Raw genomic sequence first — 18,036 nt, 5'->3', positions numbered from 1 at the left:
GGCTTCTCTTGTTGTGGAGCACGGACTCTAGGCACGTGGGCTCAGTAGTTGTGGCTCGCGGGCTCTAGAGTGCAGGCTCAGTAGTTGCGGCGCACGGGCTTAGTTGCTCCGCGCATGTGGGATCTTCCGGGACCAGGGCTCGAACTCGTGTCCCCTGCATTGGCAGGCGGATTCCTAACCACTGCGCCACCAGGGAAGTCCTTTCCTTGTTTTCTGATCGATGCCCTTGGGTTGTTCCTCCAAGCTGAGCATCAGAAGCCATTCCAACAGGAGGACCTGCCGGCTTCCCCTCCTTAGGCCTCTGACTCACCACATGCGTTCCAGACCTCGACGCTTTATGATTTAATAGTAACGTGTTGCTTCTGATCTGCTTTCCCATCTTTGTCTTACTTCCTGCCTTTCTGTTATCTGGCTCCGTCTCAAGTGCGTCTGACCTGCATTCCTGGATCTGTTCTACTAGCGTTGTATGGTCTCTCAGAAGAATCAGAAATTAAAACGCGATACTGCGATCCTTTCATAATACTATGAAGTTGATATTTTCTCCTTAACATTTAACAATAAAAGCAAGTGTATTCCTTCTACCCCACTGGAGGACCTGACACAGACGACGATTCCACGCAGGCTGCCTTCCAGCAAACCCATGTAACACCTGCGCTTGGCAATGCTCTACAGTCAATGTCTCTCTCTTCAAATCACCGAACTGGAACATTTACTCACAAAGTAAGTATGGACAGGAAGTAAGGCTAACTGCTAACGCTCTTTGAAATTAATTTTACCCTCAAGTTGTTTTGTCTGTGTTTCTGATGTAGTTAGTTTTGGGTGACACACCTGTCGACAGGTGTGCTCTCGTAGTGGTGATGTGGCATCACTGCACTCATGGGATAAATGTGTACTGAACATGATCCACCTGCCGGGGGGAAAAACGTGTAAATTAATAAATGCCTTACAGGGAGCGTCTTCTATCAAACAGGTTAGAAAACATAGAGGGAAGGACATAAGTGAAGTTGGAGGAGCACAGCCATGAAAGGCTTTGCAGAGATGAAGTGTCCCTGAACGTGTGTGTGAAAAGAGTCTTAGACAGTTGTTCTAAGGGTGCTTTGATTTAAAGAGGTGATTCTAGCTGTTAATGCTTTGGGGTATTACCAAGTATCAAACTTACGACATTCTGTAAAGATTTTCAAAATGAAAAAATTCAGAGACTGGAACTGAATTAAACACCAGTTGGGGGACTATCATTCAAAAGCTCTTACAGGGCTTCCCTGGTGGCGCAGTGGTTGAGAGTCCACCTGCCGATGCAGGGGACACGGGTTCGTGCCCCGGTCCGGGAAGATCCCACATGCCGTGGAGCGGCTGGGCCCGTGAGCCATGGCCGCTGAGCCTGTGCGTCCGGAGCCCGTGCTCCGCAACACGAGAGGCCACAACGGTGAATGGCCCGCGTACCGCAAAAAAAAAAAAAAAAAAAAAGCTCTTACAAAAATAGACACTTGGTTCCAGTGGACAAGCTTTCAGTTGCATTTTTTTTTAAAACTTTAGTTCTGTTTGGTGTTAAAAAAAAAAAAAAAGGTAAGTGGTTTCAGTTCAGGGCAGAGCAAATGGATATGAATTAGCTCCTTTAAAAAAAGTCAAATTCATGACTTGAGTTAGATTTAGTAAATTAGGGAGAAGGGACAAGTATGAAATTAAAGAAAATTTGGCTCTTAGGATGGTTAAACCCTAAAGTCTTCCTAAGACAAATCAACTCTTCTTGTAAATCTTTGTAGAACAAGGAATTCTTTCATAATTAAATGGCCACCGCACTAGCTTATCTGTCACATAGATTTGGAACACTGCATCTCTTGTTTTTCAAAATGATACACGCCTGAGCTCTAGAGTTCTTCCACTACAGCAAAATTGTGGAGGGACTATATCAGGAGGCCGGTTTATAGACCAGTTTCGTGACCTTGGGCAAGTCACCTAAACCTCCGGGCCTCTGTTTCCCCATCTGTAGAGCGGGGTGGGCGTGGGGCGTGTGGAGTCACACCAAGGCCTCCCCCCAGCTCCAACATTCTCTCCCTAGTTTATTTCACGGGGCTGATGGTAACCGTGGCCCCTTCTGAAAGCTAAAGGACATGCTGCTCACGCAGTGCGCTTGAACCAATGCCCTAACGCTGCTCTAGGTGTTGCCGGGACGAACGGAGCTGGCTCCTAAAATGCCTTCGCAGCTGGCCTTTCAAAGGCTAAGCAACTCGGAACGTACAACAGTGTATAACGGCCGCGATCAATTTAAAATGTTCCTCAGTTCCCACTAGAGACGGGACCATCTGGAATTCATCTGGGTTGGTTTCTTCCACTTTCTCTCTCCTTCGACTCTCTTCCTTCTGCTTCTTTTACTAACTTATCCACGTGCAGAACGATCGGCTGAAGACAGCATAGGGCACACAGGGCCTTTAAAACGTAACACGGTAGGGGAATTAATTTGGCATTTTTGCAAATGATAAAAATAAAATGAGATGTTGAAAAGCAATTCGAGGAGATAAGTGGGCAGAAGGCCTTGTGTGGTTCTGCTTCTAACTGGAATTTTGTCAGCACCTCTGAATCAGCAACCGGTTACAGGGGGCTCCACAGACCCTCCCCGGGGGCCCAGCTTCCCCCTACCTGTGGCTGCAGTATCGTCCCGACAGGATGATAACCGATAAACGCCACTCACCATCGGGGGGCCCCTGCTGGTCCTGCCCTCACCTCAGACCCGGCTCCGGAACCTGGCCCCTCTCTCTCTGTCCATCCACATGGACTTCTGCCAGCTGCCAGCCGGGCAAACACTTGGCAGCTCTCACTAGACACCTGTCACCAGGCGGCCATTTCCGCAATTTCTGCCAGCGGCCAACAGCTCGACCTCATTGCTCCCACCACACGCACACACGCGTGCACACTTGAACACACAGGCTCGCACGCACGCTGCCTGAACCCTGCCTGGTCTCGAGGCTCAGAGATCCTCAAGCTGGCCTTAAGCGACCCCCAGCCTCCCAGGGGTGGGCAGGGGAGTGGGGTGGAACGTTGGAGCACATGTCAGGCACGGGGTCCGCGTGGACCACGGTGTGGCTCTGGGGTCAGTGACGCTGGCCTTCAGAGCGGAGACCAGACCCTGTGGGAGCGCCTCTCTCCGCATCTACTTGGAAACATTTCAGTTGACTGCAGGGGTTCCTAGTACTTTACATAATCTCTGCCCACTCAGAAGGCAAAAATGGGGTTGCCTCTGGCCGCCAATTTAGAGAACATTTGTCCCCTGCATCGACAGGCGGACTCTCAACCACTGCGCCACCAGGGAAGCCCTGATCTCACTTTTAATTGCTCATATCCTATGCTTATGACTGACATACGGGCTATCATTTTTATGTCTATGTTTGCCTTTGTCAGTACTACCTAGTCTTCCCCCATCTAGATAATTTGTAGACAAACAGGATTTGGCTAAAAAAAATTTTTTTTGCTCTAAGTTTCCTGAAGTTCTCCCCAAATGAACTATCTGATAACCTGTACAAATAATTACTGCAGATTCATTCAAGCTCCCAGAGGCTACACGCCTTTCATGACTCACTTCTCACTTCTTCCGCTTCCTGGAAGGAAAACATCGTCCTGTGAGGCTTAACCTTTGGTGATGGTGTAACTGATTCCAGCCTCCCTCCTGGTGTGCAGGACGCCCTGCGGCCCTTGTTTTGCCTGTTTGCATAGTGTTATTTTGACCCCGTACTGAAATAAAACTCTTTTTGATGGAGGAAAGTGTTTTGTCCCTCAAGTGTATAGGCGAGAGACAAAGGCCGGCAGCCGCAGGGATGCACGTATATACTCGTCCTCACGCTGGCTCTGGAGTGGCCTCTACCGGCTTTGACCTCAGACCAGTGCTGGTACCAATCTCTGTGCCTCGATTTCTCCATGCGCCGTGGAACCTCCTTCAGAGGGTCTGACTCAGAGCAAACCCTCAAGAAACGTTAAAAATTAGTCTTATTTTGGCCAGAATATTTCCGATGCTATTTAAAAGAGCCAAGTAACATTTAGGAGCGCTTATCTATTGGAATTGTTAGTAATTTTTTTTTCTGGATATTTATCTGACATGAGGCCCCTTCAATGTTTTATTGGCTTGGCCAAAAAGTTTGTGTGGGTTTTTCCATAACATCTTAACAGAAAAAAACCGAACGAACTTTTTGGCCAACCCAATACAATGGCTTGTTTCTTGAAATTTCTAAAATTAAGATCGCTTTTAGCACATAGCATTTTCCTGAGGGTTTTAATTGTCTCTCCTCTACCGGTGAGTCCCGAGGTCAGCCCAGTCGAACGTCCTGGGTTTCAAGGTTTATCTCCCATTTGAGGAACGGATACCGTGGCTTATTCTCCAATGTTACCAGCGCAGCTTGATCTTTCTCTAACTTCCTTATTATTCACACGTTCATTTTCTTCTTCTCGTTCTCCCGAACGTTTCCCACGATCACGCTGACTGCCAACAGCACCCGGTTAATAATTCAGCATCTTCACATGTTTTGAAACTTCGAGGCAGTTCACGCAACACACACACCAGGTAAGTCTCAGATGAGACCCTGTCCTACCCAGGGACTTGGCTGGGAGTCTGGGGAATGTGAAGGAAAACCACACCCAGGCTCCCTGCAGGGGTGAGGGACACACAGGTAAGCAAGGTGGGACCTTTCCCTCCCAGCAACTTCCATCACGGGCCACAGCTGAAGACTCCCAGACATACATGCATGTGGGTTTATGTTCTCACAGTGCAGATAAAAATCACTGGACTCAGTACTGAGGGTTTTTTGTCTTCGTCTGTCAGTTCCAGGAATGCCCATGACTTCTGCTGTCTGCCGTCTGAGATGACTCACGGTGGGGCTGGACTGGGCAGCTAGGTCCCGTGTGGCATCTCGCAGACCCTCAAGGACGGCAACCGTGTCACGTCCTTGCAGAACCAGGAACCGCTTCTTTTAAGAAGGTTGTGTTACCCCAGCCGACCCACGTCTCCTTTCACTCGACAACATCTTTTGCTTTATTGGAAGTGGACCAGGTCCCGTATCCCATAAGCAGATATCTGCCTTTTCCTTCTCACTGGACAGCCTGGTGTACAGCAGCCCTCTGGGACCTGAGCCATCACCAGCACCCCTGGAAGGCTTCTTAAACTACCCGCAGACACTGTGACTCAGTCAGCCTGGGGTGGGGTCTGAGCCCTGGTGTCGCTAACAAGTTCCCAGGTGGTGGTGGTGGTGGTGATGCTGGCCTGGTGGCCACACTCTGAGAACCACTGACATTCAGAAACCAGTTTTTAATGACTCGCCACACCTGTGTCTTTGGTGCAGCTTTTTGATGTCCTGGTTTCCCCAGCTAAGAACAGGAATAATCCCACCAACCACCAGCTCGTACCTAATCCGAAAACATCAGGTCGATACAGCCTCGCGCACAGAAACCTGCAGCTCATCTCGGAAAAAGCGTGTCCTGAAAACTTTAAGATGTGTTCAAATCGCCATACCTGACGGTGCACCTGCCTCGAAGGAGGCACGTGAGGTGGCCCTCCTCGGCGAGCTGCTCCAGCAGGCAGGGGCGCGGGCACGTCGCACCCGACACCTGGCAGGCGCCGCCTGGGGAGAGGCCTCGGTGTCGTGACCGTGCCCAACACGTGCCAGGCCCAAAGCGGTCGTGCATGTGCTCGTCCTCACAAACTATCACAGGTACTCGGCACCCACAGTGATGCTCTAAGGCAGGTGACGGCACGCACCGGTGTTTCGGGAGGGTGGCCGGAACAGCTCCGTCACGTCCCGGAAATGCCTCCCAAGCCCGGGCCGTTCACCCTCTTACCCACCTGTGCCCCAGCAGATCCACAAACGAGACCTCCCAGGGCTACCTGCAGAACACACCTGGAACCAGACCCCGTCAGGTGACCCGCAGCCAGCGCTGCATCGGCACCCGCCCTGCCCTGCCGCCACTCCCACAGCAGACAGAGCGAGGCTCCCAGGGCACAGCCCTGCCCCGCTTCGGCCGCTGGTGTGTTTTCAGGTGGCAGAGGAAGCTCGGCGCCCAAGGCCCCCCACGTCCGACCCACCTCTGTGTCCAAGATCATCTTCCGCCCCAACCGGCCACTTGGGCTCTGGCCACACTGACCACCGCCTTCCTCTTCCACAAAAAGCCAAGCGGAGCCAGCTTTTACCCTGGCTGTCACCGTGTGCTGGCCATGTAGTCTCAGCCCAAAAGTCACTTCCTCAGAGACCCCGACCCCACCTGCTCCTCTGCATCCCGCTGCTTTATTCCATTTCTTCCTAGTGCTGGTTATTTGAAAGCATGCTATTGGCTGACTTACGATTTATGGGCTGTGGGCCCCCCATCAGCCCATCAAGTACGTCTCAGTGGGCAGAGGTTCGGTGACGTGCACGGCAGTTTCCAGAATCCGTCGTGTCTAGAACGGCACGCCATGTTTCTAAGTGGTAACTACTCATAATAAATGAGGTGAATCCGCGTCTCTTTCAGACTGGTCTGTTTTGCAGAATTCCTGAGACGCAAACTCCCTGAAGTATAGTTTTTGCCCGTGGTAGTGGGTCCCCGGGCTCGGTGGGCTCATCCTTGGTGAGAATTCTCTTCCACGTGAGTCTCGGCTCCGGTGATGCCTCACGGAGGTTTCATTTCTGACCCTGAGGTTCCAGCGAGCTCCCCTGGTTCTTCTGTCAGCCTTGGAGAGCAGTTGGAATTTGGAAAGGAACATGTAGCCATGTGTGGTGCAGACTCCAAGGCGCTGATGTCTTGAGGGTGAGTCCTTCCCGCCCACGGCCCGGGGCAGCTGTCCAGCTTTGGAGCTGAGGCCCTGTGCTGCGCAGAGATCTGTTATCACTGATGCTCTGAGGCCCAGCTTCGTCCCAGGGGCTCAGTTCTAAGTGCAGAAGCGGCCTGAGATCTCAGCCCCGGGCCCCGTGCAGGGTTAACCCAGGCCCCTGGGCCCCTTTCTGGTTCAGCTGCCCTGTGGTGCCCTCTGCGTCACTCCAGCGTGAATGCTGTCCTGGGTCTCTGCCCCAGCACCCCCTTTCCTGTGCTGGAGGTCAGCGCTGTGTCCGTATTTGGTTAATGTCACTTCTTACCTGATGTGTCTGGATGCTCCCAGCTTCCATGCAGACCAGAAGATCCTTCACCTGCACCCTTTCCTTTGTGCTCCTGACCTGACCCTGCGTCCCGGGGACTTCATGTCGTGTGTTCTGCTTTACGGCCCTGTTAACACACCTGTTCCTCAGGCCTGCTCCAAAGCACCAAGCAGGCTGCCGGGCCCCCAGGGCACATGCGATAAATACTTGCTCTTAAAGGAAAGAGTGACTTTCAACATTTTGTCACCAATAGCCGGTCGTGCTGGCTGCTACAGCTCACTGCCCTCCCCAGAGGCCAGTTCATCCTGTCAAACCACAGAGCCTTCTGCGAGAAATCTTCTACCGTAGCAGAGGGGAGGAAGGGTGCTCATTAGGGGGCGAGAAAGAGGGGGCAACTCAATGGCCTTTAAAAGCCAGTGATGCCCCTGGAGCCACTCACGACTACAGGCAGAGGTGGGACACACCTCTTACCGCCGATTCCCTCGACTGGCCCCAGATACACCCAGGCTTTCACACTGGGAAGGCGGGGATATAGTAACAGTAAGAGCAGTAGCTGATCTCCGCAAGCGCTACTGCAGGCCGGACATGCGTCAGGGGCCTTACGTAATAACACAAGGGACAAGTACACAGGTGGGTGGAGCAGGTCTGCCCCATACTGGGGTGCCTGGTGCCTGCGGACGCTGTCCATCTGTCTGTCCACACACACTTCTCACTTACCAGAGTACCCTGGGTACCCTTTTCACCATAGGTCATATTTTTACATTTGTGTGTTTCAAAGAATTATTTTTATGTTTTACAATGGATTTAAATAAATGAACATTTTTACCTTGCCTAACACTAAACCTTGATATATTTTTAAAATTTAAAATAAAAAAATAAGATAAACAAAACCCCTAATGCTTTCCCACATGGGCCAGGCCCCCAGACCTGCTCCAGGAAACCCTTCCTCTGCCTTTTTCTCTCTGTCAGGTTTCCTTCTACCTGGGACAGGTGGGAGCAGAGCCTGGGCTGAGCCTCAAAGCCTGGAGGTGATGGAGACAACACTGCCTATCCTTACAGGTGTGTGAGTCTCCAAGAGGCTGTGTCTCCAGGGGCTGGCAGACAGCACCATTGCCCTTGGGTGCAGTGAAGCCCAGGAAGCCAGAGGAGTGGGGTGGGGGGATTCCTGACTGCAGAGCTGGAGACAGCACAACTCCGGACTCAAGGGTCAGCTGGGTGTCCTCAGCTTTGCCATCTGTACAATGGGGCCATGAAATGCCCAGACCGAATGATCCACTATTAACACAGTGCTTGCCATTTGCCTCTGACACAAACACGATACAAACAAGTGTTAAATAAGGAAATGTCCTGAAATTCCAAACCAAGCAAAGCCCAGCTCTGGACGCAGCAAGGGAAGGACCGGGAAGAGCCTCCTCAGGGATATGAGGATGGGCTGCCCACTCCATCCTGCTTTGGGGAACGACTTCGTTCTTTGCCTCTTAAGACCCCGCAGGAAAGAGCAGGATGTCCCCAAACACGCGGGCTCCTGTGGAACAGGTGCCGTCCAGCCTCGGGTGGGGACGTTTTTCCTGGCAGGTGGCCTTTTTCTCATCTGTCCTTGTAGCCTCCCCACCACTGCCGAGGCTCTGAGGACACTGTGAGCGAGAACCCGGCTCTTGAGCAAAAGACACGTGAGTCTGGCTCATGTGATTTCTCTGCTGGGGGGTCCGCTGCCAGGGTGAGGGCGGGGCCAGCCTGTTAAGCTGCAAGGTCGCGCTTTCTTCCCCTTCCCCGCACCTTAGGAAAGGAAGCCCCGTTAATAGCCGTGTCCGCTAGGGCGAGCACTTAAAGCTAAGACACAACTGACTTCTGGCCACAGATTCGGTTTTCATTAGTGACCAAATAACACAAACACAGTGACGCGGGTAAAACCTCCTCTCCAGTACCTTGTACCCAGTGCGGGCTGGCGGGAGAGTCTGGCACAGAATGGGGATGGGAGGGAAAGAAAGAAAGAAAAGAGGTTTTTACAGAAAGGGTACAACGCTCATTTTTCGGGTAAACATCTCTCTATCCGAGAGCGGTGTTTTTCAACCTTGGCTAAACATTAATCCCCTGAGGAGTTTAAAAGCATCTGGTTGTCCAGGTCATACCCCCAGGCCAGGCCATTGTGTTCAGTTGTTTTTTCCCTAAAGTCAGCAAGCCAAACACTAAAAGTTACACACAGTTCTAAAAGGCCTAGTGGGCTCGTCCAGAGCAGGGGTGGACAAACTTCTGCAAAGGACCAGAGACTAAATGTTCTCGGCTTTGTAGGGCCACAGCGTCTTGGTCGTATCTGCTCAGCTCTGCCATCGTGGCATGAAAGTGGTCACGGATGATACATGTGGAAACACGTGAGCACAGCCGTGTCCCAACAAAACTTTATTTACAGAAACGGACAGTGGGCCAGAGTTGGCCCGCAGGCCGGCGTTTGCCCATCCCTAGCCCAGAGGAGACAGCGGACAGTGGCTCTGCTAAATCTCTCCCGAACACCTCCAAACACATTTCCCCTCCCAACACGAGACCCCGCCCTTTGCAAACCCAGTCATGAAAAGTCATGTCGAACACCCAGCAAGTGTGTGTTCAGCCAGACCGTGGAGGGTAGGTGGCTGGAGCCGGGCAGGGGCGCCTAGGCCTCGCCCCACTCCTCCGTCTACTTCTGTGTATGTCAGAACGTTTGCCAAGATGAAACGTTTAGAACAGGAAATTTTTTTAAAAAGAGAGGAAAACTCCCTCATTAAATATGCCACAAGCTGAAACTGGCGGGACGTCTGGGGACCGTGGGGCCCGAGTCTGGGGCGCGGCCCTGGGACGCGACGCAGGTGGCCCGGGGGGTGGCAGGGAGGATACTCACGACCAGTAGAGCAGCATGGGCAGGAAGGGGCAGATGATGAGGGCCTGTAGCACCTGCCAGTCCCGGCACAAGGCGGCCAGCCCGGGCATGAGGAGCTGCCCCGCCGTGGCCACGAAGCTCGCCACCATTGTGATCAGGAACCGCTTTCCTGGGGGGCAGAGCTCTATGCCTGGAACACAGAAGGGACAAGAGAGCCGTGAGCGCCGGGCCAGCATGCTTCCCATCTGGCCAAGGGCTGCAAGGTGGTGCGTCAAGGATGAGATGCTCGTTTGTGCAGCTGGACGAGCTGAGGCTCCCCCTGCACAGGGAGCGAGATCGTTGCTCAGGGTCACAGAGCAAGTCGTGGCCGAAGAACGCTGTGATGGAGAGCGGCCGACCCAGGAACTAGGAGACGCTGCCTCGCGGGGAGACAGAGCACGTGCGTCACACGCGGCCCCCATACCTTCTGCTCTCTCGGCGTCTCTGAGCTCCCTCTGCCGCCCTTCCTTCCATCTCCGCTGCTGGACCATGCGGCCCTCCCAACCTCCGCACAGGGCACAGGAAGCCCAGCCCAGCTCCCCCCGCCTCACCACCCCTCCTTCCGTCCCACTGCTCCCCGAGCTCTGAGTTCCAGGCAACCCACTCACATGTGAGACCAAGACAGGTCAGTCGCACCCAACCCATCTTCTGAACAAGACAGAAGCCAAACCATGAAGCAGACTGGATCACGTAGGGCGTGATCTCACCCAAGCCCCCGCTCCCTCTCAGAATTCTGCTGCCCCCGTGACCTGGGCATCCCACGCATCCCCTTCAGATGACGGCTCTGCCAGTAGGGGCAGGTCTGATTCACCTTCATAGCTGCAAAAACACCGGTGTCTGCCTTCAATAAATGTCAAGGACACGGTTCCTCCTGTTTGCAAGAATCTATGCTCTTAATTTGACCTTGTGCAAAAAAAGATGGTCACAAAACCTTAAATTGTAGCACCCAAGTGACAACCAGTGCACACCCACTACATGAATTCCTGTAATAAAAGTCCCCAATACTAGAAAATGCATCTGGGTTTTATATATTTTCCCCCTATAGAGCCTGTAATTTGTTTGCTATTCTTCCTCAACCATTTGCAGGATTCCCTAAAGCTTGCTTTTTTTTTCATTTTTTTAAAAAAAAAGCGTAATTAAAATGATTTTTTTAAAAAAGAATTAGACCCTCAGGAGGGAATACTTCTCACGTCTCTGTATCCAGAGACTGTTCGTAGATCAGTGGCTACAGCCCATCTGCTGGTTGTCCAAAGGCCAGAGCAGAGGTCAGAGGTCAAAAGGCAGTAAGAAGGGAAGCAGATGAGAGGGGGCGGAACAGGCAGGTTACATCTGGCCACAGGATGGAATCGGCATTAACAAGGATCACGCACTACGCCAGCCAACAGCTACACCAGCTCATCTGTAAGGAAGAAATAACAGTCGCCCGCATCTCCACCCCTGCCCTGCCGCAGACAAGCAGGTCAGCATCCCAGCCACCTGTGCGCGACAGAGAAACCTGGCCTCGCTAATAAAGAACTTCTGCTATTTAATTAAGAAAATAGGATCAAACGGTTCTCTCCCGGCCATTTACTGTGCTGCTGCTCCTTTCAGTGCCCAGGCCAGGTTCACGTAAAGAATCACTTCCTAGCGGGACTCAGGTATTTACCCCACATCTGGCGTTCCTTTTTTTTTTTTTTTAACTTTTTATTTTATATTGGAGTGTAGCCGATTAACAATGCTGTGATAGTTTCAGGTGCACAGCAAAGGGACTCAGCCATACATATACATATATCCATTCTCTCCCTAACTCCCCTCCCATCCAGGCTGCCACGTAACATTGAGCAGAGCTCCCTGTGCTATACAGTAGGTCCTTGTTGGTTATCCGTTTTAAATATAGTCGATCCCGGGCTTCCCTGGTGGCGCAGTGGTTGAGAGTCCGCCTGCCGATGCAGGGGACACAAGTTCATGCCCCGGTCCAGGAAGACCCCACATGCCGTGGAGCGGCTGGGCCCGTGAGCCATGGCCTCTGAGCCTGCGCGTCCGGAGCCTGTGCTCTGCAACGGGAGAGGCCACTATATAGTCGATCCCAAACTCCCTAACTATCCCTTCCCCCCCTGCCCACCTGGCATTTCCGCTCTTACAAATAATAAAGAGATCGGGGTCTTTTAGAAAAGACTACCAGTTGCAGGCTTTAGTTTTCCCGTATTAAATAAGCACAAGCAGGGGATGCACTGCTATGGAAACCAGAACTCGGCATCAGCCAGGGCGAGTGTGATGCCCTGAGGCTCGGCACAGGTTAGGATCGGATGAGGAAATTTAGCACTTGGCCACTCAGAGAGGGAGCGTCAAGACAGCATAATGGCTTCACGTCCTCGGGTTCGCTGTTTCGACAGGCCCTGCGCGGGGCTGGCGGTTCTCCTCTTCTCCACCTGGCCCTTAAGTATGAAAATATCTGCCGCTGTCGTTCAGTTCCCCCAGGCCCCCTTTGGGACGTCTAATCCCACACGTCAGTCTACACCACGTGCCGTCACACCGAGGATCACAGGCCACTTCCCAAGCCCGGGGCGAGGTTTGTGGGCGACAAAGCAGCATCGCCCCTCGACAGGCAGAGGGTTCCACAGTCTGGCTCCTCCTCCTTCGTCCCTCCCCGTGACCACTGCTCAGACGACGATGACCTTGTCGTGGTTCTCCTTCCACAGGGTCTCTCCTTCCTCGCCCGTAAGTGGCCCGAGCGATCCTCTAACTCCCAGCTACCCGGCCGGGAAGCATCAGCGTCACCTGGGAGCTTGTCAGACACACAGGGCCTCAGGCCCCGCCTAGGCCCCCAGGATCACACCTGCGTTTTAACAAGAGCCCCAGATGCCTCCCTGACAAGCACTGGCTCACCGTGATTCTCCCAAACCGTGGGCATCACCCACAGCAGGAGAAGTGCTTTTGTCTCCCAGGCACACGTCTATGAGAGCGGAATAAGTAAAATCATTTCCCGACCTCTCCAGGGCTTCTGTTTTGCTAGGAATCCTAGCAGAGATTTTGCTTTATCTCATCGGGTAGAAGAACGTAGAGCATTCCAGCAGATCTACAGTATTTTAGTATTCCTGCTGAGGCAATGGAAAAACACAGCCATTTGATGTAAGGACACGGGTATGACACTTACAATGACCCTTTTGCCTTGACTCACCAGGAATCCGTTCCGAACTGCCTGAAATCAACTATGTTCTGAAGGTGGCTGTAAGGATGTTTAAAAAAGAAAAAGCAATTATCAAAGAACCTCAGGCACTTTGGGTTTGCCTTTAATCACATGCTCCTTTTGGATGATGAGAAGTCAGCTCTTCTGAAGTGAGGAGAGGAAGGAATACATCAGAGCGTGAACGTCCTAAGTCCCCGCATCTGGGAGGGGGTGGGGACTGCAGGTAGACGGTTCTACCCGAGGAAGGTCTGATCCCAGCTCTGCGCACAGGGGCGCTCAACCCTTATCCTTTCTTAAATGCATTTTTAAAAAGCTGTGTATGCTTGCCGCAGGCCCGGGAGCCTACGTTTTCTTGGGATCTCGAAGTGCTCCCAGCTGCTCTGAAATGAGTCTCCAGGGTTTTTCTGGATGGCAGTCGGCCGTAAGGAGGGAACACATGCAGCTGGCTGACAGCATCCGCGTAGAACGAGGAGGAAGTGGGCCCTGCAGGGGAGAGGCTGGGGCGCCAGTGTGGGCGCACGGCAGGCGTGGGACCCCTTCCCCGCCCCTTCCCGTCGGCTGAAGTCGCTCAGCCTCTCTGTGCTGCTCCTTCCTGGCCTACAAAGTAGATAACATTCCTCGGCCACGAGGTGACGCACATCCAACCGCCATTCAAGGCTGTCGTCCCTACAGACCTCAGGCTCAGGCCGTCTGGGTCCGGCTCCGGGTGGGCTCACGTCCCCCAGAGACTAACGCCACTAAAGTAAGTGCTCCCATGCGGGACCTGAACGATCCTGGGTTTTAGGCAAAACTCGGTCGGAACCGACAAAACGATAGGCGTACAAGCCCCTGTGACAGGATTCTTGGACGTCAGTGGCCTCTGCTCTCCAGGGGATGCTGACGAGGCTGCGTGGAAAGAACAGTCTCCTCTGGGTGACGGTCCCTCTCTCGCTGCCTCTGCCTCCCCTTCGGGCTGTGAAGCCCACACCCACCTCCCCCCACCCTCACGAACTCCTGCACCAGGTCCCCAGGAAAGAAACGGGGAGTCTGGACTGGCAAGAAACCAGCCTGCACGCAGATGCCAGCACGCGCTCCCAGCGAGCCCAGCAGGATTTCAAGCCCTGCTCCTGTCCCCACAACTTCTCGAGAAGCGCCAGCCCCTGCGGTTTCCCTGGGGCGCCACCCGGGTCACTGTGGCTGGACCCAGACGTCACCCAACCTGGGACAGGGGTTGGGGGCACTCAACTCGCTGGAGGAGGGAGACGGGCTCAGGAAAGGACAGTCTCCCCCAAACTGTGTTCAAGCACCAGAACTAAACATGCTTCTGGATCCGCCGGGGAGTGAGAAATCCATCAAAGCCCAGGGCTCTGCCGAGCGGCTCAGCCATTCCCACGACGGGGCAAGCCCACCAAGGGCCGCCGGGCCCCTCGCAGCCCCGCGGCCCCAGCACAGGCCACTCAGGGGCCACCGGGCCAGACTCACGTCCTTCCACGCGGAGCCCCTCCCTATCCGCCCAAGAACCTCTGTCATCAGCCGAGGAGCTGAGGGGCCGCTGGGGAGAAACTGCCCGAAGCAGGAGGAAGGGGCCCCGCCAAATGGAAGGGGGTGGCATCGCCGCCCCCCACCTCGGGCACCGGCTCCCTCCAGCCTGGCCCGGCCCAGCCTCCGGGCTGCTGATGCCCCCCCGTGCCCGGGCTCCTCCCCAGCAAGGGGGGTGCGTTCACTGGCCGCTCCCCCAACACCCGCCGGCCTCCCTCCTCTTCCCTGCTCCCTGCCCTCACCAAGCTGGCCCGGAAGGGGACACACCACTCTCTAATGACTGCCTTGGCTGAGGACACGGGGCCCCCAGAACCCCGGAAAATAGACCTGTGACATGTGATTCTGCAGTTCCTTATTATAGCAAAAAGTGGCCTGAAATCGCCACTCATGGAGACTCAAATAGCATCTGAGGGCGTGACTGTAAAAGGCTGCTGTTATCACAACAGCTCCGTGTCTTACCTTCCCCGTGGAATACTTCCTTTTCCTCTCAATTTAGGACCTGCCAACCCAGCGGAACGGTTAAAACCACCTCCATTTAGAGAGAAGAAGATAAAAAAATATGGAAACGTAAAGATCTCCTACCATTCACATCCCAGTGCCTGCCAGACATACAGACTCAAACATCTAATGCTCAAATGCAGAAGAACCACATCACCTACCTGCTGGGTTACCCATCAGGTCTGCGGCGCTGGGCTAAGGCACAGCTCCCCCTCACTGTGGCTAAACACGTCGGTGGGCATTTTTCATCCATTAAACTCACTCAATCTGCATAACTCTCCGATGGAGGTACTGTTTTTAATGCTCGTTTCCCACAAGAGGACCCGAAAGCGCGGAGTGATTACGTGACTTGTCCAAGGTCACACAGCTAAGGAGGGAACCGAGTAGGAACTGAAGCTAGGGCCCCCATCCCCCGGTGCCTCCATCCGCCTGGCTGCAGGCAGGTCTCCCACAGGAGTCCCTGGTGGGTCTGGCCTCTTGGCTGCGCCCACCGGAATCTAAGGTCCTGGAGGTCAGGCCTCCTCGGCTTTGCTCACTGCCCTTCCTCAGAGCCTGGGATGGTGCCTGGCACACAGCGGGGACGCAGGTATCTGTCACCTGAAGAAGCTCATGATGGACTCTTCCTGTCTGGTTCAGTGGCTTTACCTGTGCTCCTCTTTCCTTAGATTTCTACGACGGAATCAATGAGCATCACAGTAGCTGAGACTGGTTAGTAAATCTGCAGAAGCTGGTCTGACACGGGAGCCCACTGTGGTTCACAGACTCACACGCTGAGCGCTACTGGGGAGAACACTGCCCACAAAGCCCAGCTACGCAGAAGGAGCCATTGAGCCCAGTGTCCTCTCCAGATAACGAATTCTTTCTATCACCTTATGTTTCTTCTAAACGAGCATTGTAATTACTCAAAATGAGGACAAAGGATTTAAACGCTCACTGATGCTTCCGCTTAGCAAGCGCTTCTGTTTAAAAACAGTGACTAGTGTTCAGCAGTGCACGCTTAAGAATTTGCATTAATCCCGCTTTCAGTCTCCCAGCGTTTGGTGAGAGGAAAAATCCAGCGAGAGAAGGGACTTGAAGCATCAGAACAGCCTCAAGCCCACCGAAATCCTTGCACTTTGCATCTGCTGAGCACCTTCATTCAGGCTGAGTGAAGGAGCAGTTACAGAGAGAGGGTGACTTTCGGGTCCAGAACACAGGTTTCCAGCCGCCAGTTCCAAAGTGACACTCCTCAATCCTCATTTTCTTTGGTACCATCCATCCTATGGGTCAAAATCGCACTTACTGACCAATCACGTCTGCATCGTTAGATGACGCATCCAAGCAGAGTCCTCAGAGACGGCAGATTTGAACCCTCAGAGGAAGGTGGCCCAAGAGAACAGTCCTAAGTTACTGCCAACTCTGCCTCACATTCGTAGCACACAGCTCCCCAGGTGTCGGCGGGCAGGGAGGACCACCCAACTTTTACTTCTCTTCAACAGCACTGTCGGCATTGTTGTTGTTTTATGAGCTTGACGAGCAGTCAGGAAAGCAGGGGTTGGGTTTGTGGTAAACAGAATATATCTCAACATGAGGTCACAGTATCGTTACTGGTAAATGTACTTCACTGTTTAGCATATGCGTCCTAAACAGAGAGGAATTCTTAGCAATTAGTCTTTCTAAACAAGGTCTTCCTTTTTTCTCATTTGCCTCTTCTGCGTACCTTCCCGTCTCTCTTATGTCTGCATTTTTAAAAGCTTTTGAAAGTTCATACATTCACCAAGAAGACAGAATCGTGTAATGAATCCCCAAAGACCATGTGTGGGGTCAGCGATGATCAATATTTTGCTTCTCTTGGTTCTTCTGCCACTTTTCTTTCACTGTTTCCTGTAGTATTTAAAATCAAATTCTCTCTTTTTTTTTTTGCGGTACGCGGGCCTCTCACTGCTGTGGCCTCTCCCGTTGCGGAGCACAGGCTCCGGACGCGCAGGCTCAGCGGCCATGACTCACGGGCCCAGCCGCTCCGCGGCATGTGGGATCTTCCCGGACCGGGGCACGAACCCGTATCCCCTGCATCGGCAGGCGGACTCCCAACCACTGCGCCACCAGGGAAGTCCTAAATCAAATTCTTGAAATCATGTCATTTCACTTCTAAGTCCACAGACGTCTCTCTATAAAAAGGACATTTTCTTACATAAAGACCAATACATCTGACAAAATCTATGATAATTCTTTCATGTTATTTATTCTCCAGTCTATGCTCTGATTATTCAATTACCCCCCAAATCTCTTTATGGGTGTATGTTTAAAACAGCAGGTACAAACGAAATTCATACGCTCGGCTCTAAGTCTCCTTCAATCTAGAAAAGCCCCTCCCCATCCCCTTTCCCAGGGCGCCGTCTTGTTGAAGAGGCCAGAGGGCTCTGGTTTTGTCTGAACACCTACTTCCCGGGGGTGCTGACTTGTTCCTTCATTCGCTGTTTTAATCTCTGAACAGTAAGTTAGACCTGAAGGTCCAGCCGGACTCAGGTGCAACATTTTCGCTAAGAACGGCTCGCGGTGGGCCCGCGCTTCCTGCTGCAGCCCCCCAGGAGGGGCAGCTACTTTGGAAGATGCTGAGCTTGACCAAGAGACTCACGTGGTGGTGTCTCAGCCTCCCATCCGGAGCCGCTCACCAACGCCTTCCTCCTGGCTTCGACACCCCCCGACGGGCAAGGCCCACATCAGTGATTTCATCAGGGGTGCAAGATTTTCTAATTCCGTCGTTCACCGCGCGTTGTTTTCCGCCTTGAGTTATACTTGTACCGAAGAACTCTTATTCACCAGGGAGGGCCATTCAGAAGAGGCAGCACTACGGAACCACAGTCACACCAGGCGATGGGTAACTTCACAGGTCACGTCACCTC

At 53.1% G+C, this 18,036-nt stretch overlaps 1 protein-coding gene across 1 annotated transcript in view; it reads right to left on the bottom strand.

Moving 5' to 3' along the window:
- Nucleotides 1-18,036, bottom strand: part of SLC22A23 (solute carrier family 22 member 23) — a 138,942-nt gene that overhangs the window by 27,229 nt on the left and 93,677 nt on the right. The window contains exon 5 of the mRNA XM_024738738.1: nucleotides 9,955-10,123. Coding sequence (XP_024594506.1) covers nucleotides 9,955-10,123 — 169 coding nt within the window. The remainder of the gene's footprint in view (nucleotides 1-9,954; nucleotides 10,124-18,036) is intronic.

This window comes from Neophocaena asiaeorientalis, unplaced genomic scaffold (genome assembly GCF_003031525.2).
Source record: "Neophocaena asiaeorientalis asiaeorientalis breed wild unplaced genomic scaffold, Neophocaena_asiaeorientalis_V1.1 scaffold307, whole genome shotgun sequence".
Taxonomy (NCBI): domain Eukaryota; kingdom Metazoa; phylum Chordata; class Mammalia; order Artiodactyla; family Phocoenidae; genus Neophocaena; species Neophocaena asiaeorientalis.
This window is presented reverse-complemented; position numbering and strand designations above follow the sequence as displayed.